At 31.4% G+C, this 27,636-nt stretch overlaps 1 protein-coding gene across 1 annotated transcript; it reads right to left on the bottom strand.

The window, feature by feature from the left end:
- Positions 1-83: 83 nt before the first annotated feature.
- On the bottom strand, positions 84-27,462 carry LOC130453338 (potassium/sodium hyperpolarization-activated cyclic nucleotide-gated channel 2-like). Its single transcript, XM_056793014.1, has 2 exons — positions 27,360-27,462; positions 84-1,939 (listed from the first exon to the last, which is right to left on the bottom strand). The coding sequence occupies exon 2, from the start codon at positions 1,885-1,887 to the stop codon at positions 148-150; it is 1,740 nt and encodes a 579-aa protein (XP_056648992.1). The 5' UTR covers positions 1,888-1,939; positions 27,360-27,462; the 3' UTR covers positions 84-147.
- Between the last annotated feature and the right edge of the window lie 174 nt (positions 27,463-27,636).

The following is a 27,636-nucleotide window of genomic DNA, read 5'->3' as shown; positions in this document are numbered from 1 at the left end:
CGTTCGTCGTGTATCATCCCAGCTGTCAAATTATTGAAAGACACTTATTACCAAAAAAAAAAAAATAAAAAATTATTGATATCAATTTAATTTACCACGTAAATATATTTTTTTCTACACTCAAATAAAATACGATTTGATACTTAATTAAAGAAGGTCTCTTCTTTGGCTGGTAATTTCTCTTTTATTATACTCGTCCAACATCGAGGTAACTTCCATCCGTTCTTCGGCTATATGTTGAATATTGGCCAACAGATCTGGATACGGATTGATCGCCTTAACGAAATCCTTCTGATCCAGCCTGTATATTTCGGAAACTTCCACCGCTACCACGGAAGCTATCCGAAACGTATTTTTGATCAGCAACGCTATTTCCCCGAAATGGGCGCCGTCTTCGAGATGACAAACCTCCTTTCCGGATTTCGTGTATATCGCCACGGTACCGGTCGATATGAAATACATACTAACGCCCGGCGTATTCGCTCTTATTATAACGTCGTTTACGAGGAACACTTCTATTTTCAAACACGAAATTATTCTTACTAATAAATTTAAAGGCAAATTTCTGAAAAACGTCACGTTCTCCACCAACTTTTTGCAAGCGTGCATATTCATTTCTTGCCGCAGTTGTTCGGATATCGTCGATAAAATTTCGTTTTCTCTAAAATATTTCTTTTGGAATTTGAATTCGTAATAAGTTAAAATTCTGGCGCGCATCTGCGTCGGTAATTGTTTGTGTCTCATGTATTCCTTGAGCTGCCTTTCCATGGCGTCGTATTTCAAAGCCGAAGACGTTTTGCCGGTATTAATCTCCATGATCATCGCTAAAATATATATACAGAACAAACTGGATCCGTACCATACGAAATAAATCAATATAATTTCTAATTCGGTTTTCGGTATTGTTTTGCCGTATCCCGAATTGTAAAGTAATAGGGATTTGTGATGCAGCGAATTTATGTATTTTATCCAGACTACGTCGTTGAGGTGATAACCCGTTTCGGAGGTATCGTAGAACGCTTCGAATCTATTGTAATAGACAATATTCGATCTTATGAATTCAATAACGCAACACATCACGTGCCAAAACAAAATCGTATACACTATTACCATCGCGGTCATATAATTAAAATGATTAATTTGAAAATAGTTGGCTAATATTTTCGAATACGCCGTAAATGTCCTTATCAATAAAAACCTGAAGATAGTCAACCACAAAATGATGGCCATCTGTTTGGTATTCATTTTATAAAAAATATCGACGTACGTCGGAAAGGAAGACAGTACGTCGGGGATGAGATTGGTCCTTAAATAATGTTTAAAAATTGACGGGAAATCCAACATGACCTTTTGCATCGGTTCGTCGTAGAAACCCGTAAAAAAGTTCATCAATACGTTCAGTATTAGAAAAGAATCGAAAAACAACCGGAATATATTCAAAATGGGATCGAAAGAAAAATTGGGATCTCGAAAATCGAATAAAATGTACAAAAACGAAGTTATTACGAACTGATACAATATAACCACCATCATAATTCCAGCCCAAACGATTCTGCCTAAACTAAACGGGTGTATGGCGTAAGGATAAAACTTCAATTGTCTTCTTCTTTCCGCCGAAATGGCGCCGAAACTTCTCAAATGGTGGGTGTACAATTTGCTCGTTTCGGAAACGACTCTCATTCTGACCAACCATCGTCTAAATCGAGCCAAAAGTGAATCTCCGGGGGCGTATTCGATATCGTAATCGTCCGATATTCCTTCTAACGTACAATCGTGTCCATAATTCAAAAATGTTTTTTTAATTCCCGATTTAGTGGCGCTGTGCATTTTATGTATATTCTTCGGGCCCGATACGACGACATGTCTTCTTGAATTACGTTTAAACATCGTTTTATTAGCTAATTGCTTTTCGTGGAGCAAATTCTCACGGTAGCTGAAACTATAAAAAATATACTTCAATACTTTTTGTTTTTCTATTTGAAATATTAAAGGGTCGTGTTTCGAAAGTTTCCGACCAAACGAAGAAGAAACGCCACGTTCTAATCCCTTGGACCGCGGCCGGTTCGGATTTTTCACCTAATTTAATGGAAAACTTCAAGAAAATGACTCTAGGATGTACATAAGGTAGATCGTAACCAAATATTTCTGTTCTATTACAGCAAATTCTCCAGTCTACAGTAACAAATTCCACCCTATACTTCTTGAAGAAGATTCTTCAGTATTTTTAATGGAAAACGTGACTACCAGTCGTAGCTTCTAACCAAGGACCCCTACGTCAAATAGTGAGAAAAATTCCCGGTTTTCAGTAAGCAAATTACTCAGACATCGAAGAGTGGATAGCGCAAGATTCCGTCGTCCACTTGGAGGTCACCGACGAGCTCCAGTGAACCGGAGAACGATAAAAATGACGATGACCTTGATCTGCGCTACCCAGGGCACATCTACTGGCACGTTTCTACGACGATAACGCAATATCGTAGCACCAAACAGATTTTGTGCTTTGAGCAATCAAAATTCACTAATAAAATTGACAAAATATGGTTTTTAATAAAGTCGCGTTGCAGCAAATTTAGTAACAAATCTCTACAAGCACTTTTTGAAGGAAATTCTTCAGTATTTTTAATGGAAAACGTGACTGCGAATCGTAGCTTCTAACCAAGGACCCCTACGTCAAATAGTGAGAGAAATTCCCGGTTTTCAGTAAGCAAACTACTCAGACATCGAAGAGTGGATAGCGCAAGATTCCGTCGTCCACTTGGAAGTTACCGACGAGCTCCAGTGAACCGGAAAACGAGAATAATGACGATGACCTTGATCTGCGCTTGAATTCGTAAACTTTTCAGATAACAGAATAAAGATTATGGGCAAATGTTTCGGAACTGCAGAATCCCGAAACAATGATCTCTGTTAGAACATTATAGCGGGTTTTCCAATAAGACGTGTTATTTTGATATTTAAGGAAAAATGCCATTTTTTGAGCTAAATGATCGGATGTTTATTTTATTACAACATCAGCCAAATGGCCGCCACGACTGCGCTTACAGGACCGAATCCTTTTCATGAAATTTTCCGTAACCAAATTGCAAAGCGGCTGCCCTATGTCCTCGATAGCCTCACGAATTCCATCTTTGAGGTCTTGAATCGATGCTGGACTGTTGGCGTAGACCTTATCTTTCTTTGTTGGCCCCAAAGGAAAAAGTCGCATGGTGTTAAATCACAAGATCTCGGTGGCCAATTGTGATGACCTCTTCGAGAGATTTTTCCCGTAAAAGATCGATGGTTTCGTTGCTTGTGTGGCACTTAGCGCCGTCTTGTCGAAAGTAAACGTTGTCCAAACCAATACGATCCAATTCCGGCCATAAAAAATCATTAATCATCTCTCGATAGCGCAATCCATTTACCGTAACTGTTGCTCCAGCCTCATTTTCGAAAAAGTAAGGTCCAATGACACCGTCAGAACATAAACCGCACCAAACAGTCACGCGTTGAGGACGGAGACGATTTTCAACAATAACTCTCGGGTTTTCCTAGCTCCAGATTCGACAATTTTGTTTCTTGATGTAACCACCAAGGTGGAAACGGGCCTCATCAGTTAAGATGATTTTCATGCATTTCAAGGAACAAATCAGCGAAGAAACGACGTTGTTGATGATCGGCAGGCTTGAGTTTTTGTGTTAACTGAACTTTATAGGCCTTAAGCCCTTAAGCTTTATGCAAAATACGGTGTAGTGACGTTTGTGGAATGGTTAATTCCAAAAAACGACGAGGAATGGACAAACCTGGGTTTTCTTCAACACTTTGGGCTACAGCAGCAATATTCTCAGTTGTTCTTGAGCGACGTGCACGGGTTTTAATCTTCACATCACTAACTTGTCCCAACAGCTCAAATTTTTACACCAATTTCTGTATTGCGTCGACCCAAAAATGTTTTAGTTTTACGAACCGTCTCTGCCAAACTTTCACCGTTTTTATAGTGAATTTTAATAATTTCAACGCGTCGTTCAAGCGTGTATCGTTCCATTTTCATTAATGGCGTAGTTTCGACTTGTCAAACGTCAAAAAATGACAGCTTCAAAAGTGACATTTACCGAAATAGCGGGCTATTCGAAAAAACACCTCTTATTGGAAAACCCTGTAATAACAATTTCAAAAAATTCCATCTGTTTGATATTAAATTCGAGAAATAGTAATTTCGAAAAGCGACGAGAAGTTTAGAGCACTCTAAAGACAATTTCTCACTCACATTTTCCCTTTCTATTCTGATTTAGCAATTGAGTTCGTACTTATACCCTAATTGTCGGTATATAAACTTTTATCATTATCTTCTGTTTTGTCGTTGACGTTTTCGTCTCTTCCTCGTATAATTTCACCCAATGTTATATTCCAATTTTGTATTTTTTCTTTCTGTTTGTATTTTCGCTTCAAAGACGACAGATCACGTGGATTATCACATATAGGGTTTACATTTAACCCTTCCCAAATTTTTTCCCTTTTTTTTTATATTTAGATACTTTAACCCGTGTTTTCCTTAGTCTTCGTATTCTTATTTATATTTGTGCTTTATATACATTCTCTTCGCTTCTTATTATCACGTTTTTTAACATGCCCCATGATGTTATTTTGAAAAATTTAAAGATTTCTTTTATTTTTCCTTTTCATACAATCATTTCGTTTTCGCTTCTTGTATTTTTTGTAAACGTCCTGTATACACAATCGATTGAGAAACGATATATTCGTATCTATGTTTTTTAAAAAAATATCGTCACGTCTTCAAATTTTCATTCCGTATTTTTTTTATTATCATTTTTTTCTACTTCGGGGTTTTTTTGCTTCCACATGAATTATCCACAAAATTTTTAGTTTTTATATTTTGATTTACTATTAGTAACGCTGATTCTCTCTCCTCCTTCTTCCATTACATCTTTTTATGATTCTATTCTCCTACAATCCCTCCTCTATCCAAACTACATCGTATACAAAAACTTCTTGGTAATTATTTAGTTTGGTTCACACACGCCCGATTTCCTTGAAATTTTAGTATGTTATACAGTTTTTTATGCTGAAAAAGAAGATGTATATATGTTGGTCACGGAAATTATTCCTTCACATACTTTTTCCAAGTTGAAAATTAAGATAGGTTAAGTTAGGTTAGGTTAAGTTAGGATAGGTTAGGTTAGGTTAGGTTAGGTTAGGTTAGGCTCGTACTCAAAATATTGAGTTACTATTCGTGATAACATACCTCGTTATGGAAAAATAAAATCTAATATTTGTACGAGTAAATAAATGATTATTGTTAGATATTGATTTGTGTCATTACTTTAGTCGTAACTGATTATAATTGAAGTTGGTCAACTATAAACCATGAAAAATATGTGAAGGAATGTTTTGCGTGCCCAATATATATATACATCTTCTTTTTCAGCATAAAAAACTGTATAACATACTAAAATTTCAAGGAAATCGGGCGTGTGTGACCTAAACTAAATAATTACCAACTTCTTCAGTTATTTGATTCTAGATTTTCATTTCTGGCAGTTATTTTTTGTTGATTTCTCTTTACGACGTTCAAATCTAGCTCTGAAGAGTTTGTCTTAGTTGTTTTATTGAGAAAAACGATCTTAAAGGCTTTTTTGTCGTCTAAATCAACTTAGTGCCTTTTATACTGAATGTACTAATTATAATTTGACTCCATTTTGTAAAGTTTTTGGTCTACTTCCTTGAGATTCGAGATTTCGTTTTACTGTTTAGTTTTTGCTTTTCCGTTTCGTAGATTTCCACATCTTCTGTTTTATTTTTTCATTAATTTAATTATCTGTTAATGCTTTTAGTTTCTTGGTAAAGTTGATATGAAATATTTTTATCTATAGTGAATATAAGAAGTACATTTACGCAACATTCATCGAAGTAAATTTAAAAAAAAAACTATTTTTCATAAAATATCCCTAAAAATTAAGGTTTTATTGAGTTGGTGGTGGTGCTTACCTTCATGTTACACAAGCCTTACTACAATTCAAATCATCAGTTTTATTCTGTTGGAAGATTAAAAGGAAAATAAACGGTATAAATTTCATTGAACATGAATTTTTACGAATAAAGTCATCTAGGTATATCCAACCTTTCAAAATTCTTTAATACTATTTTGGTGTTTTATATTTTCGTGTAGAAATAACTGTCAAAGTGACAAACGGTGATATAAACAATCAATAACGAAATATTCATAACCTATAACAATCGAAAAAGTGACAGTTGGGTATATGACTTTTGAAAGTACAGAAGAAGATAAATGATCAACGAAAAACACACTAATCAAAGTTGATGGTTTAGAATTTGGAATTTTTTCAATTATTTGATTGATACTGATACTGAAAAAATAAAAAAAAATAGATCAAATGTAATATTTGAAAGTTCTAAAGTCGATTCTTTATTGGTTGATGTTAGTCCTAATAAATTTCAGACGGTGCAAGGTCTGGACTATCTGTGCGTGTCTTCGATCTTATCTCCGGTAATTTTCGTGGATATTTCTCCGTTTGAATTGCAAGTTTTTACCCCAGCTGTCCATTAAATACCTTGGTAGGGCAAGGAGCTGCTTACACGACGATCTTGGTTAATTCGACTCCATAGTTTCAAATAGTTTCACATATCACAAAATCTGCCATTTTACTAACGAAGTTCCATAGCCAAAACACTCTAAATCGGCTTCAGATCATTTTTGAGCTGATGATCGTGAACAATTCAGTTTTATCGTGTGCATTACCTCGCATTAACAGGAAACTATTACAAATCTAATATACAACATATTGTTTGCGATCAGTGCGCTCTTCAAAATAAATACTTACCCAAAATATTATTGGAACATAGTAAACTTGGATTCTGTAGCTGATCTACCGAACAGTAGATTTGCAAACTGCTGTTTCGTACGCGTCCTGAAGGATATTTTTGAAGTTTCACAGTATTCTTAAAAAATATAACTTTAACGCGACCTGTAGCTTATTACTTTATCTTTAACGGTGTTTCCCGTATTCTTTTTAATCTATTTCCATTCTTAGGTGTTTTGTGTACTCCCAGATGCTTGATTTGTCTTACTTCTTGCTTTCTCTGTCATCTCCTTCATTTTTAACAGTGTTTCCCGTCTTCTTTTTAATCTATTTCCATTCTTAGATGTCTTTTTTACTCCCAGTTCCTTGATTTGTCTTATTTCTTGCCTTCTTTGTCTTCTCTTTCATTTTTAACAGTGTTTCTCATCTTTTTAATCTATTTCCATTCTTAGATGTCTTGTTTACTCCCAGTTCCTTGATTTGTCTTACTTCTTGCTTTCTCTGTCATCTCCTTCATTTTTAACGGTGTTTCCCGTCTTCTTTTTAATCTATTTCCATTCTTAGATGTCTTGTTTACTCCCAGTTCCTTGATTTGTCTTATTTCTTGCTTTCTTTGTTTTCTCCTTCATTTTTAACAGTGTTTCCCGTCTTCTTTTTAATCTATTTCCATTCTTAGATGTCTTGTTTACTCCCAGTTCCTTGATTTGTCTTATTTCTTGCTTTCTTTGTTTTCTCCTTCCTTTTTTAACAGTGTTTCCCGTCTTCTTTTTAATCTATTTCCATTCTTAGATGTCTTTTTTACTCCCAGTTCCTTGATTTGTCTTATTTCTTGCTTTCTTTGTTTTCTCCTTCATTTTTAACAGTGTTTCCCGTCTTCTTTTTAATCTATTTTCTTTCTTAGATGTCTTGTTTACTCCCAGTTCCTTGATTTGTCTTATTTCTTGCTTTCTTTGTCTTCTCTTTCATTTTTAACAGTGTTTCTCATCTTCTTTTTAATCTATTTCCATTCTTAGATGTCTTTTTTACTCCCAGTTCCTTGATTTGTCTTATTTCTTGCTTTCTTTGTCTTCTCTTTCATTTTTAACAGTGTTTCTCATCTTCTTTTTAATCTATTTTCTTTCTTAGATGTCTTGTTTACTCCCAGTTCCTTGATTTGTCTTATTTCTTGCTTTCTTTGTCTTCTCCTTCATTTTTAACGGTGTTTCTCATCTTCTTGTTAATCTATTTCCATTGTTAGATGTCTTTTTTACTCCCAGTTCGTTGACTCGATCTTATTTATTGCTTTCTTTGTCTTCTCTTTCATTTTTAACGGTTTTTCCCGTCTTCTTGTTAATCTATATCTATTCTTAGATGTCTTGTTTACTCCCAGTTCCTTGATTTGTCTTATTTCTTGCTTTCTTTGTCTTCTCCTTCATTTTTAACGGTGTTTCTCATCTTCTTTTTAATCTATTTCCATTCTTAGATGTCTTTTTTACTCCCAGTTCCTTGATTTGTCTTATTTCTTGCTTTCTTTGTCTTCTCCTTCATTTTTAACAGTGTTTCCCGTCTTCTTTTTAATCTATTTCCATTCTTAGATGTCTTTTTTACTCCCAGTTCCTTGATTTGTCTTATTTCTTGCCTTCTTTGTCTTCTCTTTCATTTTTAACAGTGTTTCTCATCTTTTTAATCTATTTTCTTTCTTAGATGTCTTGTTTACTCCCAGTTCCTTGATTTGTCTTATTTCTTGCTTTCTTTGTCTTCTCCTTCATTTTTAACAGTGTTTCCCGTCTTCTTTTTAATCTATTTCCATTCTTAGATGTCTTGTTTACTCCCAGTTCCTTGATTTGTCTTATTTCTTGCTTTCTCTGTCATCTCCTTCATTTTTAACGGTGTTTCTCATCTTCTTTTTAATCTATTTCCATTCTTAGATGTCTTTTTTACTCCCAGTTCGTTGACTCGGTCTTATTTCTTGCTTTCTTTGTATTCTCCTTTTGTCTCATCTTTCTTATAGTAATTGTACTTCTGGTTTTTAAATTCTTTAAAGTTAAAACTTCTCTCTATATTCCAAGGACTAGTTGCGTTCAAGGATAATTTATTTAGAAACATAAATATTTTATAAAGGTCGAAAATTGAAATCAAACGATCGGTGTTTGATAAATAACAGACTGGTTCAATGAAGTTGTTTGTCCTCTTTATAGGACCGGTTAGTCCTTTCAATACATACGATTTTCCTTTATTAAACAATAAGAAATGTGTTTAGACCATTTGAGACCACATTTCAACAACAATCTAATATTTTTATTCACCGATAATGTAATGTAGCTGATTAATTTCATTTTTGTTAGCCGTATGTTATATAATTTCACGTTTTCCTACATTCCTTTACTATTCTGACGATTAGACAACACGGCAAGGTTCTAAAAACTCTGTTCGCCATCGGCCTGTCGAGTATGCACGTCCTTGTCGTTATGTAAACCCCATAACATGATAAAATAATGACGGAACCGCTGACATATAAGTGTGCAATAATTATTAATATTTAACGGACTTGAGTAACGTTTAGCTTTCTTTCCTATGCGCGCGACACAGTTTTTATCATTTCCTTCAACATAATATTCAAATTAATATCAATATAAGAAACTATTTAAACTTATAGTCCAGAGAATTCGGCCTGTTTTTAAACTAGGACTGATTTGAATTTAAGTTGGCAATTCTGTTGATTCCTGATTGGTGGAATCGCAGCCGGTTTCACACAGCATGTCTTTGTGCAATTACAACATATAAAATAGGGAATAGCTGCGGCCAATTGGCTGGCGAACCGGTTGACCAGGCAGGGTTTTATCAGATGGGCAAGAAGAAAGAAGAAACAACGTGTAAATTGGAAGAAGTGGGTTTGAAATGAAAAAATTCGAATACGTGAGCAGAAGAAGTAAAAGGGAAGATACAAGTGACGAATAAAGAATGAAATAATAAAAATGGAAATAGATTTTGAAATACTAGGAGCAAAATAAGTCCCACTATAACTTATGCTACAGAGACCACGAAATAATGCTGGGAATGGAAAGAAATGCAAAAATTAATAAAAGAAGAACAAATAGAAGAAGTGTTGGAGTTGGTGATGTGGTAAATATTAAAAATAAAGAGTAAGATGGCAAGGACATAAACAGGGTGTCATACGACGAGTTAAAACTATCTCTATATGACAAAATACTTATGGTAAAATCATGAAAATTTCTACGTTTGGGTTTTCGGATACGATCTTTTTAACTAAAATATTTTCAAAGATGGTCGACTTCCGGTTCTACCGGAAGTCGACTGTAACTGTGTTATTTCAAATAAAACACCCTATATATAAATACATTTTTGAAATTAACTTAAAATTTTAGTATACTTTTGTCTGAAAACTTTTTTTGTAAAATGCATACTTTTTGAGATATTAATTTTTTTGTAAAAAATTTAAGAGGTTGCAGACCCTTATAAATTATTTTTTTACGATTATACCCTTAAAGATATGAAAATGGTTTGTGTTCGGTTGGTTTCAGCAAGGTCAGACTTATTTGAGTCTACGTTGAAAAATTTTTCATTTTATACAGGGTGAGTATAAAAAGTGTTCAAACTTTAACCTTAACAAACATTCGATATCTGGATAACGGTAAGGTTTAGGTATAGGAAAGTATTTATGAATGTGCCTTATTTTTTACCTCTCAATGCGTTAAAATAGAAAAAACCGGGTGGTTCTATTTAAAAAAATTAAGAAATTTGATATTTATGAAGTTAAACTTTGAACACTTTTTATACACATCCTGTATAAAATCAAAAATTTTTCAAAATAGATTCAAATACGTCCGACCTTGCTGAAAAGAACTGAACAGAAACTATTTCCATATCTTTGAGGGTATTCTCGTAAAAAAATAATTTATAAGAGTCTGCAACCTCTTAAATTTTTTTCAAAATAATTAATAACTCGAAAAGCATACATTTTTCGAAAAAAGTTTTTAGATAAAAGTATACTAAAATATTAAGTTAATTTCAAAAATGTATTAATATATAGGGTGTTTTATTTGAAATAACAAAGTTACTGTCGACTTCCGGTAGAACCGGAAGTCGGCCATCTTTGAAAATATTTTAGTTAAAAAGATCGTATCCGAAAACCCAAACGTAGGAATTTTCATGATTTCACTATCAGTATTTTGTCATGTACAGATAGTTTTAACTCGTCGTGGGACATCCTGTATAAGAAAGATCAAATTCGGGATTGTTAGATGAGGTGGGGGTTGATTTTGAAAGAATGTGAGTGAAAAACATGTAAAAACTGAAAAAGCTAAAGAATATAAGACAGTATGGAGCCTCTCTTGAATAAGGCAGACAAATACTTTATAAAAAATGCCATTCTATATAAATATGTAAGTAAAATACACATTATAACTTGTTTTGCAATTTATAATATTGCTATTTAACAATTTTATATAAATAATAAATAAATCTTGATACGAAAATACCACTAAAACTTTCGAATTTTTCGGACGTTCAGTATAGATATAAGATTGCAAATTTCTACACTGTACTGTCTTGAGAAACCACATTCTTTCATCGTTTTTGTCACATAGTACAAAAAACTGTAACGTAAACGCGATAAAAGTATAGTGTGGTGTTGTGGTGCCGCCAACCACGTTCTTTTATGTCTTATATGTTGTTAATACCGTTAGCTAACTACCCGATTTCGACACTACTTGAATCACCGACACAGTTTCAATTCTAATAACGTTTTAATTGTTTCATCCTTCATTTGCTAGGCGACAGTATGATTATTACCAAGTAATTAAACGTTACATTACGACGGTTTTTTTATTTATTTAATTTCCAAATCATATGAGCCTGTTTGCATCGTAGCTGGCACTAATTAATAAATAAAAGAAATGTAAACAAATTTTCTAACCTCAAATTTTATCATCAGTAGATAATATCTGATATTGTCTTGCTTTTGGAGCCTAATAGACAGAACGGAGCACCCAGTTGTTGGGTAAATCCCTGGCTAGATAAAACAGGGAAAACACAAGTTTTGCTGCAAGTTTTCACGAGAAAACTATTTGAAAATTGGCGAATAAACTTTATTTTCGTTGTTTGTGAGGTAGAAGATGAAGAACTGGAAGAAGATTATCTATAGGTATAGATTTATAACGAGGATTGTCTTTTCTAACCCAACATTTCTTCCCTAGGTAATCATAATTATTTTTCAAATGTAATCTCTAACCTTAATCCGAAGGACTATTTGTAGATGATATTGTTGGTTGTCCGAAAATCACCGTCAATCAAGATAATGTATTGTTATTGTTTTTTCTCGTTTTTAAACTGGAAGAACCATTTTAGGAAACCTGAACCAACTAGAAATCACTAGAAAAGTTACTAGATTTAAAGCTATGACATAATAATAACAAATGTCAAATTTAGTGACACATGAAGTTTTGAAAAGTCGTGTATTTATTGGGGAAACAAATTTTGAAATAATGATTCGTTTCTGATCAAATGGAAATAAATCAGAAAGGAGAAACTACAATAGACGAAAGTCTCAGTATTTAGAGAGCGGAGAATGTTTTTTTTTCGAAAATTTAGCCATATAAGAGAATAGTATCTGATTTGAGCTAGAGATGGCGGTAGTTACGGCATTTGTTTCTAGTTTGGAGACGCCACGTTGTCCAGTATTTCGTTGGAAGTCATCAATAGTGAACGTGGAAAAAAACATCTGTTATTAATGGCCAAAATTTTATGAATTGAAGTTTGAATTGCTGTCTCACGCACCGTATTCGCCAGATTTAGCCCCCTCGGATTGTATTATGTTCCAAATTATTGAGGTAACAATCATAAAGGGAAAATACCAAGGACAGGATGTCTTATAACGATGATTCCAACGATAAATCCTTCGATTTTAAACGTTTACAATTTGAGGTACGTCTGATAATCAAGATGATAAATTATGGTACAGAGCCTCGACACACAATGTATTGTCATTGTTTTTTTTCGTTGTTTGCTATTCCCTGTTTTTAAACTGGAAGAACCATTTTAGGAAACCTGAACCAACTAGAAATCACTAAAAAAGTTACTAGATTTAAAGCTATGACATAATAATAACAAATGTCAAATTTAGTGACACATGAAGTTTTGAAAAGTCGTGTATTTATTGGTGAAACAAATTTTGAAATAATGATTCGTTTCTGATCAAATGGAAATAAATCAGAAAGGAGAAACTACAATAGACGAAAGTCTCAGTATTTAGAGAGCGGAGGATGTTTTTTTTTCGAAAATTTAGCCATATAAGAGAATATCTGATTTGAGCTAGAGATGGCGGTAGTTACGGCATTTGTTTCTAGTTTGGAGACGCCACGTTGTCCAGTATTTCGTTGGAAGTCATCAATAGTGAACGTGGAAAAAAACATCTGTTATTAATGGCCAAAATTTTATGAATTGAAGTTTGAATTGCTGTCTCACGCACCGTATTCGCCAGATTTAGCCCCCTCGGATTGTATTATGTTCCAAATTATTGAGGTAACAATCATAAAGGGAAAATACCAAGGACAGGATGTCTTATAACGATGATTCCAACGATAAATCCTTCGATTTTAAACGTTTACAATTTGAGGTACGTCTGATAATCAAGATGATAAATTATGGTACAGAGCCTCGACACACAATGTATTGTCATTGTTTTTTTTCGTTGTTTGCTATTCCCTGTTTTTAAACTGGAAGAACCATTTTAGGAAACCTGAACCAACTAGAAATCACTAGAAAAGTTACTAGATTTAAAGCTATGACATAATAATAACAAATGTCAAATTTAGTGACACATGAAGTTTTGAAAAGTCGTGTATTTATTGGTGAAACAAATTTTGAAATAATGATTCGTTTCTGATCAAATGGAAATAAATCAGAAAGGAGAAACTACAATAGACGAAAGTCTCAGTATTTAGAGAGCGGAGGATGTTTTTTTTTCGAAAATTTAGCCATATAAGAGAATATCTGATTTGAGCTAGAGATGGCGGTAGTTACGGCATTTGTTTCTAGTTTGGAGACGCCACGTTGTCCAGTATTTCGTTGGTAGTCATCAATAGCGAACGTGGTCATCTTTATTGGGAATTAGCCCAACAAAATACGAAGAAATCCATTAAAAACGACAGCATTTAACTAATAACACATTAATGGTCAAAATTTTATGAATTAAAGTTTGAATTGTTGTCTCACGCACCGTATTCGCTAGATTTAGCCCCCTCGGATTGTATTATGTTCCCAATCATTGAGGTAACAATCATAAAGGGAAAATACAAAGGACAGGATGTCGTATAACGATGATTCCAACGATAAATCCTTCGATTTTAAACGTTTACAATTTGAGGTACGTCTGGCATTTGTGATAACAATAAATAAATCGTAAGGAAGTTTGTGGAATCAACTTGAAGTTTCCCAGTCGGAAAACCGTCACCTTAGATTATTACACAAAACAACAAAAAATACAGTTTCCTTTTGTTTGTTTCAAGTTTATTTTATACAAAAGTGTAGGTATTTCGTTTACCGATCGAGACAGTACGAAGTGCGCCGGGTTCAGTTAGTTGGAGATGAAAATAAATTTGAAATTGCCGCTATTAAAATAGATGGACTTTTTTAGTATTTTCTTATTGCCGTACTAAGCGATGGGACTTCTAATTCTGTTTGCTATCAATCAATTGTAACGATTATAGCGTGTCTCATCGTAATTTAATGGCAGGTAAATCATCACGCTCCATTAGAAATTCAACTAACTCACAGATGGGCGGACATTTACATTTACATCAATGTTTTTGTATGTTAATAATTCAAGTATAAAAACAGTGGGATTTTACGTGAGATATAATAGAACCGAAACAACTCACAAAAAACGTATTTCGACGATTATCAAGTTTAGAATTCAAATAATCCATAAACGATTTCGAAAATATTAAAATCAATGATCATAACCTCAAAATAATATTAAAAAAATGATTTTGGAAGATTCTGGACTCAAAGAAATACGTTTTCATCCTAAAAGTTGTTACTTGAATAGGAATAAATTAATTTTTTAGGTCTTTAACTTAATTCGTACGGTTTGATAAAAGATGGCGTGACTTGTATGATATTACTACGTTCCAATATTACGAAAACTTGCGTTGGAAAGCTACTGTCTTTTTTTTTCGCTCAAATATGTCGAAAAAGAGTTTTCACGGGGAGTTCTTCTTCATAACTCTAATATGAAGAAAAATGCTTCAAAATGTCATCGTATTTTGGTGGAAGTTTGGTTTGCACGATTTAAAAATAGTGATTTTGGCTTGGAACGTCCGTTAAAAGTTTGAAGATGAAGAACTGGAAGCATTACTGGATGAATATTGTTGCCAAATACAAGAAGAGCTCACAGAATCTTTGGGTGTCACTCAAGCAGCCATTTCATCAATGAAAAGAAAGGAAATTGGGTTCCACATGAACTCAAGCCGATAGACGTCGAAAGGCGGTTTCGCGTGTCGTGGAACGCCACAAAAGGAAGCGATTTTTGCATCGGATTGTTACTGGTGATGAAAAATGGATCCATTACGACAACCTCAAGTGTAAAAAATCATATGTGAAGTCCTGCCAACCAGCCAAATTAACGGCAAAACCGGATATGCATGTCGCGAAGGTAATGCACTCTATTTGGTGGAATCAGAAGGGTGTGCTGTATTATAAACTGCTGAAACTATCAATAAAGAACGCTACCGGACACAATTAATCCGTTTGAAGAGAGTAGTAGCCGAAAAACGCCCGGAATATGCGATCAAGCACGAGGCAATAATTTTCCACCGGCTCCAAGTTGCTAATTGGAAAACAGTGGATGGGAAGTTTTACCTCATCCGTCTTATAGTCCAGCCTTGCCCCTTCTGACTACCATTTGTTCCGGTCGATGCAGAAATTGGTTTGATTCATTCTAGGCTGCCAAGACGGCGCAGTTCTTTTGGAACGGAAGCCACAAATCGTGTATTTGGAATCAATAATTGAATACGTGAAGTGTAAGATCTTTCACGTATTGCATCTGATCTGATTAGTTTAACTTGTCTAATTTCGAAAGAATTTTAATCGAATTCCATAAACATCGAAGCAGGTGTGCTGGTTTAGATCTAAAATTGCATTATTCGGCATAAACTTAACGTGATGTAATAATATCGGACAGTTGATATTAGTGAAAGCGTCTAATTTCTTCACTTTCGTTTTAATGTAATTTAACATACTTGAGTTCGGTATGTGATACACGCCTTTTCGTTTAAAGTTTAAACAATGTTCGTAACTAAGAAATTTCGCCAATATTTGTTTACGACGAACAAATAACGATTTCTATAAAAATTGGTTTCTACGAATTTTCCGATTTACTACATTTCGGACCCCAAAGGGCTTCTACAAACCCCAAAATTTCAAAAAAAAACATTAAGAATTTAGTGAATTGTAAACCAAAGGCTTTCCACAGGTGATTCCCCCGATATATTTTATCAGAAGATGTTTCTGATAATCCCACTTGACTGTCGCTGTTTTCTGTCGTTTCCCGGGGTCTCTGCCCCTGTAGGTTGTCCCAATAATTGGTTTTGCTCCTATCTACCTTCTTTTCCAGTCCATTGTTCTGATAGCTGATACCACAGAAAGGTTTCGCGTCCCAAAAAGGGCAATTTAGTGAATTATGTCGTCGCAAACCAAAGGCTTTCCACAGGTGATTCCCCCGATATATTTTATCAGAAGATGTTTCTGATAATCCCAATTGACTGTCGCTATTTTCCAATTGGACTGATACAACGCTGGAAAACGTTTCCCGGGGTGTTGATTTGTCAAAAAATTAAAATAAGTTAATCCCCATCGAGACCCCCATCCCGGACTTACAATTTGTTGCTAGTAGCTTTTTCTCTCGTCTAATTTGCATTAGAAAAGCTTCAATCTTTAATTATTTACACCTAAATCTTTTGCAATGTCATCTGATGCATCTCTTCTTTCGATTTTGTTGTTATAATCATCATTATTAGGGTCCCACAATAAAGGTTTACTTTTGTAAAAAATCTTTACTCATTTTGCGGAAAAACCACGCACACACTTCTCCACTGAATATTTTCAATAAAGAAATGTTTATGTCCAAAAATTACGCCGGAAAACCACTTCGAAATACACTGAAACAAGCCAAACACTTGGTAGGGGGAGTCACTGACAAACAATCTTCGATCTAGGAATTGGAACATTCTAAGACAAACAAAAATGGCGGCTCCTTTTCCTTCCATACATGAAATGTTTGTTGGGATAGCGTCCATACCAAAAACAACGGCTAACATTGTTTGTCTAACGAAAAAGTTTGTCGAAATTTTTTCGACAGAGATCTTCGTCTTCAATTTCATACGTGTAGTGGTTTGGAGTTCCACACTTCGAGAAAATGCCACAAAGTCTGCTAGGTCTAGTGTCTTCGGGTGTTTGTTGAGGCCCCGATAGATTGTTCATACTTAGGTTGATACATTCAGCAGATCTATTCCGGTTATAGTTTCCCAGGAGATTCTTTGTCTGACTCAGCCCCTGTAGCTTGTCCCAATAATTGGTTTTGCTCCTATCTACCTTCTTTTCCAGTCCATTGTTCTCTAGCTGATACCACAGAAAAGTTTCGCGTCCCAAAAAGGACAATTTAGTGAATTATGTCGTCGCAAACCAAAGGCTTTCCACAGGTGATTCCCCCGATATATTTTATCAGAAGATATTTCTGATAATCCCACTTGACTGTCGCTGTTTTCTGTCTTTTCCCGGGGTCTCTGCCCCTGTAGGTTGTCCCAATAATTGGTTTTGCTCCTATCTACCTTCTTTTCCAGTCCATTGTTCTGATAGCTGATACCACAGAAAGGTTTCGCGTCCCAAAAAGGGCTTGTCTGTCCCCGCTATAATTTCCCTTCGAGCGTTATGTCCCAGAATCAACACTTGATAGATATGCTGCACGCTTTGGAAAATATCGAAGCAGTTGAATCAAAAAAGCTGCAAGAAATGCTCATCGATTGATCGAATGTATTACCGAGTTTGAGTATATTTTTGTATTGAATATTATGAAGCACTTTTCAAAGTACATACAGTAGCATGGAGTTCCAGAAGTTTTCTACTGAATAACTTGATTTTGATAAAAGACTCTGCCGAAAGTTTTTGAAAACGTTTAACTACAATCTGTAAAATACACTGAGTAAAAACATTAGGTCACGATTTAAAAAAAAAAAACGGCTACTCAGTTAGTGAAAATCGCATGTTTTTTTCGTTACTGGCACGAATGTTTTACCGTTGGCGAATAGTTAAAAGAAAACGAATACAAAATCAAACAAATAAAGCTAAATGTAAACAAACAATGACAAGTAGTTGTTTCACAATATCGTGCAGTGTTACCAACTTTCTAGACTTAATTTCCCTGTCTATTATATATGTAAATTTATTGACTTTGAAAGTTACTAAATATGTCGTCATCGTTAACGTAAAAATGGTTTCGAAGCTTGACTGGTACAATAAATTTATCGTACGGAATCTAAGATGTCTCGGTGATTTAACATTGCCCACGTTACGCCTCTAAATAACGGCAATTGAACCGATTTGCGGTACAATTTACAAAAAAGGAAAAATTAATATTAAAAAATAAAATTTGCATTAGTCATCTTCGTTTATAAATAAATTTACGACATTTTTACGAGGTTCGTTCCAGAAGTACCTGGCCTGATTTAGTGAATGGCGCTAAAAGATTACGTTGGATAATAATTTTTTTTTTCAAATGCTTTGTGTTTTCTATGAACTGCTATGAACCGTAGTGGTGACGCTAAAAAATCTAGATTCTTCGATCTCTATAACAAATAGCTGTCGAGTAATCTTGTGATCGACATTTTCGCGGTTATTTTCATAGATTTAAAATTTTCCCACGTTAATTAATAGTAAATTGATCTATTTTTATATGAAAATTAAATTTGCATTCGCTATACAGTACGTCCCCAATATTTAATAATATAGTGAGTAGTACAAATTTTCTTAGGTTAAAACAAATTTTGATTTCATTTTTTATTCGGTATTCATGATGTAGATCAATTATTGATTAATATAAAAAAGGAAATTGTTAATGTCAAGTCGTATTTTGATGAAGACAGCAACAGGTCGAAACGTCAAACTTTAAAAGAAATCCAAATGTCAAACTTCAACTGTCTTTAGAAAATTATGAAAATAAACTAATTTTAAATCAAAAGACACCTAAAATCAAAAACATTTAGAAACAATAATACATCAAAAGGTCTAAGAAATAAGAAATTAAAGAAACGTCAAATTTATGTTTCTCGATATTCTCGATTTTAAGTGTGATTCGATTTAAAATTAGTTTATTTCACAATTATTTGAAAAAAGATGAAAATTTGACGTAAATCATATTTAAAAGAAGTCGAAATGTCAAACTTCAACTGTCTTTAGAAAATTATGAAAATAAACTAATTTTAAATCAAAAGACACCTAAAATCAAAAACATTTAGAAACAATAATACATCGAAAGGTCTGAGAAATAAGAAATTAAAGAAACGTCAAATTTATGTTTCTCAATGTTCTTGATTTTAAGTCTGATTCCATTTAAAATTAGTTTATTTCACAATTATTTGAAGACAGATGAAAATTTGACGTAAATCATATTTAAAAGAAGTCGAAATGTCAAACTTCAACTGTCTTTAGAAAATTATGAAAATAAACTAATTTTAAATCAAAAGACACCTAAAATCAAAAACATTTAGAAACAATAATACATCAAAAGGTCTGAGAAATAAGAAATTAAAGAAACGTCAAATTTATGTTTCTCAATGTTCTTGATTTTAAGTCTGATTCCATTTAAAATTAGTTTATTTCACAATTATTTGAAGACAGATGAAAATTTGACGTATATCATATTTAAAAGAAGTCGAAATGTCAAACTTCATCTGTCTTTAGAAAATTATGAAATAAACTGATTTTAAATCCAAAGAGACCTAAAATCAAAAACATTTAGAAGCAATAATACATCGAAAGGTCTGAGAAATAAGAAATTAAAGAAACGTCAAATTTATGTTTCTCAATGTTCTTGATTTTAAGTCTGATTCCATTTAAAATTAGTTTATTTCACAATTATTTGAAGACAGATGAAAATTTGACGTATATCATATTTAAAAGAAGTCGAAATGTCAAACTTCATCTGTCTTTAGAAAATTATGAAAATAAACTAATTTTAAATCAAAAGACACCTAAAATCAAAAACATTTAGAAGCAATAATACATCGAAAGGTCTGAGAAATAAGAAATTAAAGAAACGTCAAATTTATGTTTCGCAATGTTCTTGATTTTAAGTCTGATTCCATTTAAAATTAGTTTATTTCACAATTATTTGAAGACAGATGAAAATTTGACGTAAATCATATTTAAAAGAAGTCGAAATGTCAAACTTCAACTGTCTTTAGAAAATTATGAAATAAACTGATTTTAAATCCAAAGAGACCTAAAATCAAAAACATTTAGAAGCAATAATACATCGAAAGGTCTGAGAAATAAGAAATTAAAGAAACGTCAAATTTATGTTTCTCAATGTTCTTGATTTTAAGTCTGATTCCATTTAAAATTAGTTTATTTCACAATTATTTGAAGACAGATGAAAATTTGACGTAAATCATATTTAAAAGAAGTCGAAATGTCAAACTTCAACTGTCTTTAGAAAATTATGAAAATAAACTAATTTTAAATCAAAAGACACCTAAAATCAAAAACATTTAGAAACAATAATACATCGAAAGGTCTGAGAAATAAGAAATTAAAGAAACGTCAAATTTATGTTTCTCAATGTTCTTGATTTTAAGTCTGATTCCATTTAAAATTAGTTTATTTCACAATTATTTGAAGACAGATGAAAATTTGACGTAAATCATATTTAAAAGAAGTCGAAATGTCAAACTTCAACTGTCTTTAGAAAATTATGAAAATAAACTAATTTTAAATCAAAAGACACCTAAAATCAAAAACATTTAGAAACAATAATACATCGAAAGGTCTGAGAAATAAGAAATTAAAGAAACGTCAAATTTATGTTTCTCAATGTTCTTGATTTTAAGTCTGATTCCATTTAAAATTAGTTTATTTCACAATTATTTGAAGACAGATGAAAATTTGACGTATATCATATTTAAAAGAAGTCGAAATGTCAAACTTCAACTGTCTTTAGAAAATTATGAAAATAAACTAATTTTAAATCAAAAGACACCTAAAATCAAAAACATTTAGAAACAATAATACATCAAAAGGTCTGAGAAATAAGAAATTAAAGAAACGTCAAATTTATGTTTCTCAATGTTCTTGATTTTAAGTCTGATTCCATTTAAAATTAGTTTATTTCACAATTATTTGAAGACAGATGAAAATTTGACGTATATCATATTTAAAAGAAGTCGAAATGTCAAACTTCATCTGTCTTTAGAAAATTATGAAATAAACTGATTTTAAATCCAAAGAGACCTAAAATCAAAAACATTTAGAAGCAATAATACATCGAAAGGTCTGAGAAATAAGAAATTAAAGAAACGTCAAATTTATGTTTCTCAATGTTCTTGATTTTAAGTCTGATTCCATTTAAAATTAGTTTATTTCACAATTATTTGAAGACAGATGAAAATTTGACGTATATCATATTTAAAAGAAGTCGAAATGTCAAACTTCATCTGTCTTTAGAAAATTATGAAAATAAACTAATTTTAAATCAAAAGACACCTAAAATCAAAAACATTTAGAAGCAATAATACATCGAAAGGTCTGAGAAATAAGAAATTAAAGAAACGTCAAATTTATGTTTCGCAATGTTCTTGATTTTAAGTCTGATTCCATTTAAAATTAGTTTATTTCACAATTATTTGAAGACAGATGAAAATTTGACGTAAATCATATTTAAAAGAAGTCGAAATGTCAAACTTCAACTGTCTTTAGAAAATTATGAAAATAAACTAATTTTAAATCAAAAGACACCTAAAATCAAAAACATTTAGAAACAATAATACATCGAAAGGTCTGAGAAATAAGAAATTAAAGAAACGTCAAATTTATGTTTCTCAATGTTCTTGATTTTAAGTCTGATTCCATTTAAAATTAGTTTATTTCACAATTATTTGAAGACAGATGAAAATTTGACGTAAATCATATTTAAAAGAAGTCGAAATGTCAAACTTCAACTGTCTTTAGAAAATTATGAAAATAAACTAATTTTAAATCAAAAGACACCTAAAATCAAAAACATTTAGAAACAATAATACATCGAAAGGTCTGAGAAATAAGAAATTAAAGAAACGTCAAATTTATGTTTCTCAATGTTCTTGATTTTAAGTCTGATTCCATTTAAAATTAGTTTATTTCACAATTATTTGAAGACAGATGAAAATTTGACGTATATCATATTTAAAAGAAGTCGAAATGTCAAACTTCAACTGTCTTTAGAAAATTATGAAAATAAACTAATTTTAAATCAAAAGACACCTAAAATCAAAAACATTTAGAAACAATAATACATCAAAAGGTCTGAGAAATAAGAAATTAAAGAAACGTCAAATTTATGTTTCTCAATGTTCTTGATTTTAAGTCTGATTCCATTTAAAATTAGTTTATTTCACAATTATTTGAAGACAGATGAAAATTTGACGTATATCATATTTAAAAGAAGTCGAAATGTCAAACTTCATCTGTCTTTAGAAAATTATGAAATAAACTGATTTTAAATCCAAAGAGACCTAAAATCAAAAACATTTAGAAGCAATAATACATCGAAAGGTCTGAGAAATAAGAAATTAAAGAAACGTCAAATTTATGTTTCTCAATGTTCTTGATTTTAAGTCTGATTCCATTTAAAATTAGTTTATTTCACAATTATTTGAAGACAGATGAAAATTTGACGTATATCATATTTAAAAGAAGTCGAAATGTCAAACTTCATCTGTCTTTAGAAAATTATGAAAATAAACTAATTTTAAATCAAAAGACACCTAAAATCAAAAACATTTAGAAGCAATAATACATCGAAAGGTCTGAGAAATAAGAAATTAAAGAAACGTCAAATTTATGTTTCTCAATGTTCTTGATTTTAAGTCTGATTCCATTTAAAATTAGTTTATTTCACAATTATTTGAAGACAGATGAAAATTTGACGTATATCATATTTAAAAGAAGTCGAAATGTCAAACTTCATCTGTCTTTAGAAAATTATGAAAATAAACTAATTTTAAATCAAAAGACACCTAAAATCAAAAACATTTAGAAGCAATAATACATCGAAAGGTCTGAGAAATAAGAAATTAAAGAAACGTCAAATTTATGTTTCGCAATGTTCTTGATTTTAAGTCTGATTCCATTTAAAATTAGTTTATTTCACAATTATTTGAAGACAGATGAAAATTTGACGTAAATCATATTTAAAAGAAGTCGAAATGTCAAACTTCAACTGTCTTTAGAAAATTATGAAAATAAACTAATTTTAAATCAAAAGACACCTAAAATCAAAAACATTTAGAAACAATAATACATCAAAAGGTCTGAGAAATAAGAAATTAAAGAAACGTCAAATTTATGTTTCTCAATGTTCTTGATTTTAAGTCTGATTCCATTTAAAATTAGTTTATTTCACAATTATTTGAAGACAGATGAAAATTTGACGTATATCATATTTAAAAGAAGTCGAAATGTCAAACTTCAACTGTCTTTAGAAAATTATGAAAATAAACTAATTTTAAATCAAAAGACACCTAAAATCAAAAACATTTAGAAACAATAATACATCAAAAGGTCTGAGAAATAAGAAATTAAAGAAACGTCAAATTTATGTTTCTCAATGTTCTTGATTTTAAGTCTGATTCCATTTAAAATTAGTTTATTTCACAATTATTTGAAGACAGATGAAAATTTGACGTATATCATATTTAAAAGAAGTCGAAATGTCAAACTTCATCTGTCTTTAGAAAATTATGAAATAAACTGATTTTAAATCCAAAGAGACCTAAAATCAAAAACATTTAGAAGCAATAATACATCGAAAGGTCTGAGAAATAAGAAATTAAAGAAACGTCAAATTTATGTTTCTCAATGTTCTTGATTTTAAGTCTGATTCCATTTAAAATTAGTTTATTTCACAATTATTTGAAGACAGATGAAAATTTGACGTATATCATATTTAAAAGAAGTCGAAATGTCAAACTTCATCTGTCTTTAGAAAATTATGAAAATAAACTAATTTTAAATCAAAAGACACCTAAAATCAAAAACATTTAGAAGCAATAATACATCGAAAGGTCTGAGAAATAAGAAATTAAAGAAACGTCAAATTTATGTTTCGCAATGTTCTTGATTTTAAGTCTGATTCCATTTAAAATTAGTTTATTTCACAATTATTTGAAGACAGATGAAAATTTGACGTAAATCATATTTAAAAGAAGTCGAAATGTCAAACTTCAACTGTCTTTAGAAAATTATGAAAATAAACTAATTTTAAATCAAAAGACACCTAAAATCAAAAACATTTAGAAACAATAATACATCGAAAGGTCTGAGAAATAAGAAATTAAAGAAACGTCAAATTTATGTTTCTCAATGTTCTTGATTTTAAGTCTGATTCCATTTAAAATTAGTTTATTTCACAATTATTTGAAGACAGATGAAAATTTGACGTAAATCATATTTAAAAGAAGTCGAAATGTCAAACTTCAACTGTCTTTAGAAAATTATGAAAATAAACTAATTTTAAATCAAAAGACACCTAAAATCAAAAACATTTAGAAACAATAATACATCGAAAGGTCTGAGAAATAAGAAATTAAAGAAACGTCAAATTTATGTTTCTCAATGTTCTTGATTTTAAGTCTGATTCCATTTAAAATTAGTTTATTTCACAATTATTTGAAGACAGATGAAAATTTGACGTATATCATATTTAAAAGAAGTCGAAATGTCAAACTTCAACTGTCTTTAGAAAATTATGAAAATAAACTAATTTTAAATCAAAAGACACCTAAAATCAAAAACATTTAGAAACAATAATACATCAAAAGGTCTGAGAAATAAGAAATTAAAGAAACGTCAAATTTATGTTTCTCAATGTTCTTGATTTTAAGTCTGATTCCATTTAAAATTAGTTTATTTCACAATTATTTGAAGACAGATGAAAATTTGACGTATATCATATTTAAAAGAAGTCGAAATGTCAAACTTCATCTGTCTTTAGAAAATTATGAAATAAACTGATTTTAAATCCAAAGAGACCTAAAATCAAAAACATTTAGAAGCAATAATACATCGAAAGGTCTGAGAAATAAGAAATTAAAGAAACGTCAAATTTATGTTTCTCAATGTTCTTGATTTTAAGTCTGATTCCATTTAAAATTAGTTTATTTCACAATTATTTGAAGACAGATGAAAATTTGACGTATATCATATTTAAAAGAAGTCGAAATGTCAAACTTCATCTGTCTTTAGAAAATTATGAAAATAAACTAATTTTAAATCAAAAGACACCTAAAATCAAAAACATTTAGAAGCAATAATACATCGAAAGGTCTGAGAAATAAGAAATTAAAGAAACGTCAAATTTATGTTTCGCAATGTTCTTGATTTTAAGTCTGATTCCATTTAAAATTAGTTTATTTCACAATTATTTGAAGACAGATGAAAATTTGACGTAAATCATATTTAAAAGAAGTCGAAATGTCAAACTTCAACTGTCTTTAGAAAATTATGAAAATAAACTAATTTTAAATCAAAAGACACCTAAAATCAAAAACATTTAGAAACAATAATACATCAAAAGGTCTAAGAAATAAGAAATTAAAGAAACGTCAAATTTATGTTTCTCGATATTCTCGATTTTAAGTGTGATTCGATTTAAAATTAGTTTATTTCACAATTATTTGAAAAAAGATGAAAATTTGACGTATATCATATTTAAAAGAAATCCAAATGTCAAACTTCATCTGTCTTTACAAAATTATGAAAATAAACTAATTTTAAATCAAAAGAGACCTAAAATCAAAAACATATAGAAGCATTAATATATCAAAAGGTGTAAGATATATTTTTATTTGTATATTGGAATATAAATTCAATTCTCTTTCAGTAGCTTTCTATCAAGTTTATAGATTTAATTACCTACAACCGGTTCAATTATGTAACGATATGTGTTGTGATCTGCCTTTTTATTTATATTTTGAGTGAACCTGTTGAATTAAACGCTCTAAAACGGCAAAACAATGATGATTTAACATCGAGTAATTTAGAAAATGAAAGTCGTTTCGGTTGACAAGATTACCTTCGCTTCGTTTGTAATACTCTCATTATTTTATGAATCGACAAACGGTTATTATTCAAGATCTTATTACATTTTAAGTACAGTTGTTGCAGAATAATTTAGGTCAATTATCTGTCATTATTCATTCACCTGTTAAATTTTTGATTTATATGTATGGTCTAACAAACCAAGCGATTGCTTTTTACTGATGTAAAATGACCTCAGATGTTCCCCGTCACCTTCCTTTTGTGGAGAACATCCCCTAATTCACATATTCAATGGTTTTGAGCTCAAAGCTCAAAAACCTTCCGACTGATCTCGACTATGGCATCATCTAATCGAAACAACTTGTTGAACCTCCCTCGTAACTGCACTCTTATTTACTTACTTTTTGCTTTGAGTTCCCTCCGAAATACTATGGCCAGAAAACAAACCAGTTTCTCAAACAAAAAAAAATCAGTCGATACATCCGCGTAGAGTGTTGTCTAAGAATTTTTTCTCAAAAACATTGTTTCGCTGTGTAGAGGTCAGCGGAGGTCATTTTAAATATTCAATTTGTGAAAATTTAAGTTTGAAACTTAATTAACATTAAACTAAACTTTTTTGATGATAATTTTTCTATTTATGCAGTAAATTAATGATAATTATGAATTACAAAGGTGTGGAGACATCCTGACACTGTCTAACAGTGTTCTAAAAGACATTACTGACTCTCAGACATTGCTTCCCTATTTTTTTAGTATCAGTTTTAAAAATAAAACACCACGGCTGAAATCAGCTCAATAACGCGAATATTTCAATAAGCAAAGTACAATGATGTTGTAAACAAAACAATACCACCAATAGAGACTGTATTCTGTGCTCATAACCTCACAAAATTAAGGAATTTTTCTGCATAAACTACGAGTAGGTATCATTTTAATAACTTTCAACTAGTAATTTAATTTATTGGTTTGATATTAATTTTCAATTATTTGTGCATAAAATTAAATATAATATTAACAATATTCGGTAATACCGAATCATACCTTTAAATAGTATTTGTATTGATCACTCTTGTTAACCTCAAATTTTTTTCTAGTTTCTATAAAATATTAAGTTCGTTTGTGTAGCTACCTATGTGAACACTCACGCAACTTTCTTTTTAGTATATCCTAGTAAATAAATCGTTCTCACAAACGTTACTTCCTAATCGAGTGATATGAAAGCTATTTCATGAAAATCTCAACGGCATACTTACTCACTTTTACTTGTTACAAATGACAGTTAGACGTTTAAATCTAATTTTTAATTTGAGAAAAACTTTAATTACAAAATACACGTTGCTGTACTTAATCATTCGAACTCAAAATAAATGAGGTTTATACATTCAATTGTAGCGTTTTATTCCTCTAAAAATCGCCATTAATAACTTTTTTGGATTTTAATCCCCAATTATCCAACGAGACTTTATTTTTGTTCAGTGCATTGCATCGTGTAAGACTCTTCGTGATTCAGGATCGGATTTAGGAGAGGGAATTC

This window comes from Diorhabda sublineata, chromosome 2 (genome assembly GCF_026230105.1).
Source record: "Diorhabda sublineata isolate icDioSubl1.1 chromosome 2, icDioSubl1.1, whole genome shotgun sequence".
Classification (NCBI taxonomy): Eukaryota; Metazoa; Arthropoda; class Insecta; order Coleoptera; family Chrysomelidae; genus Diorhabda; species Diorhabda sublineata.
The sequence above is the reverse complement of the archived record's forward strand: the minus strand, read 5'-3'. Positions and strand labels throughout refer to the sequence as shown.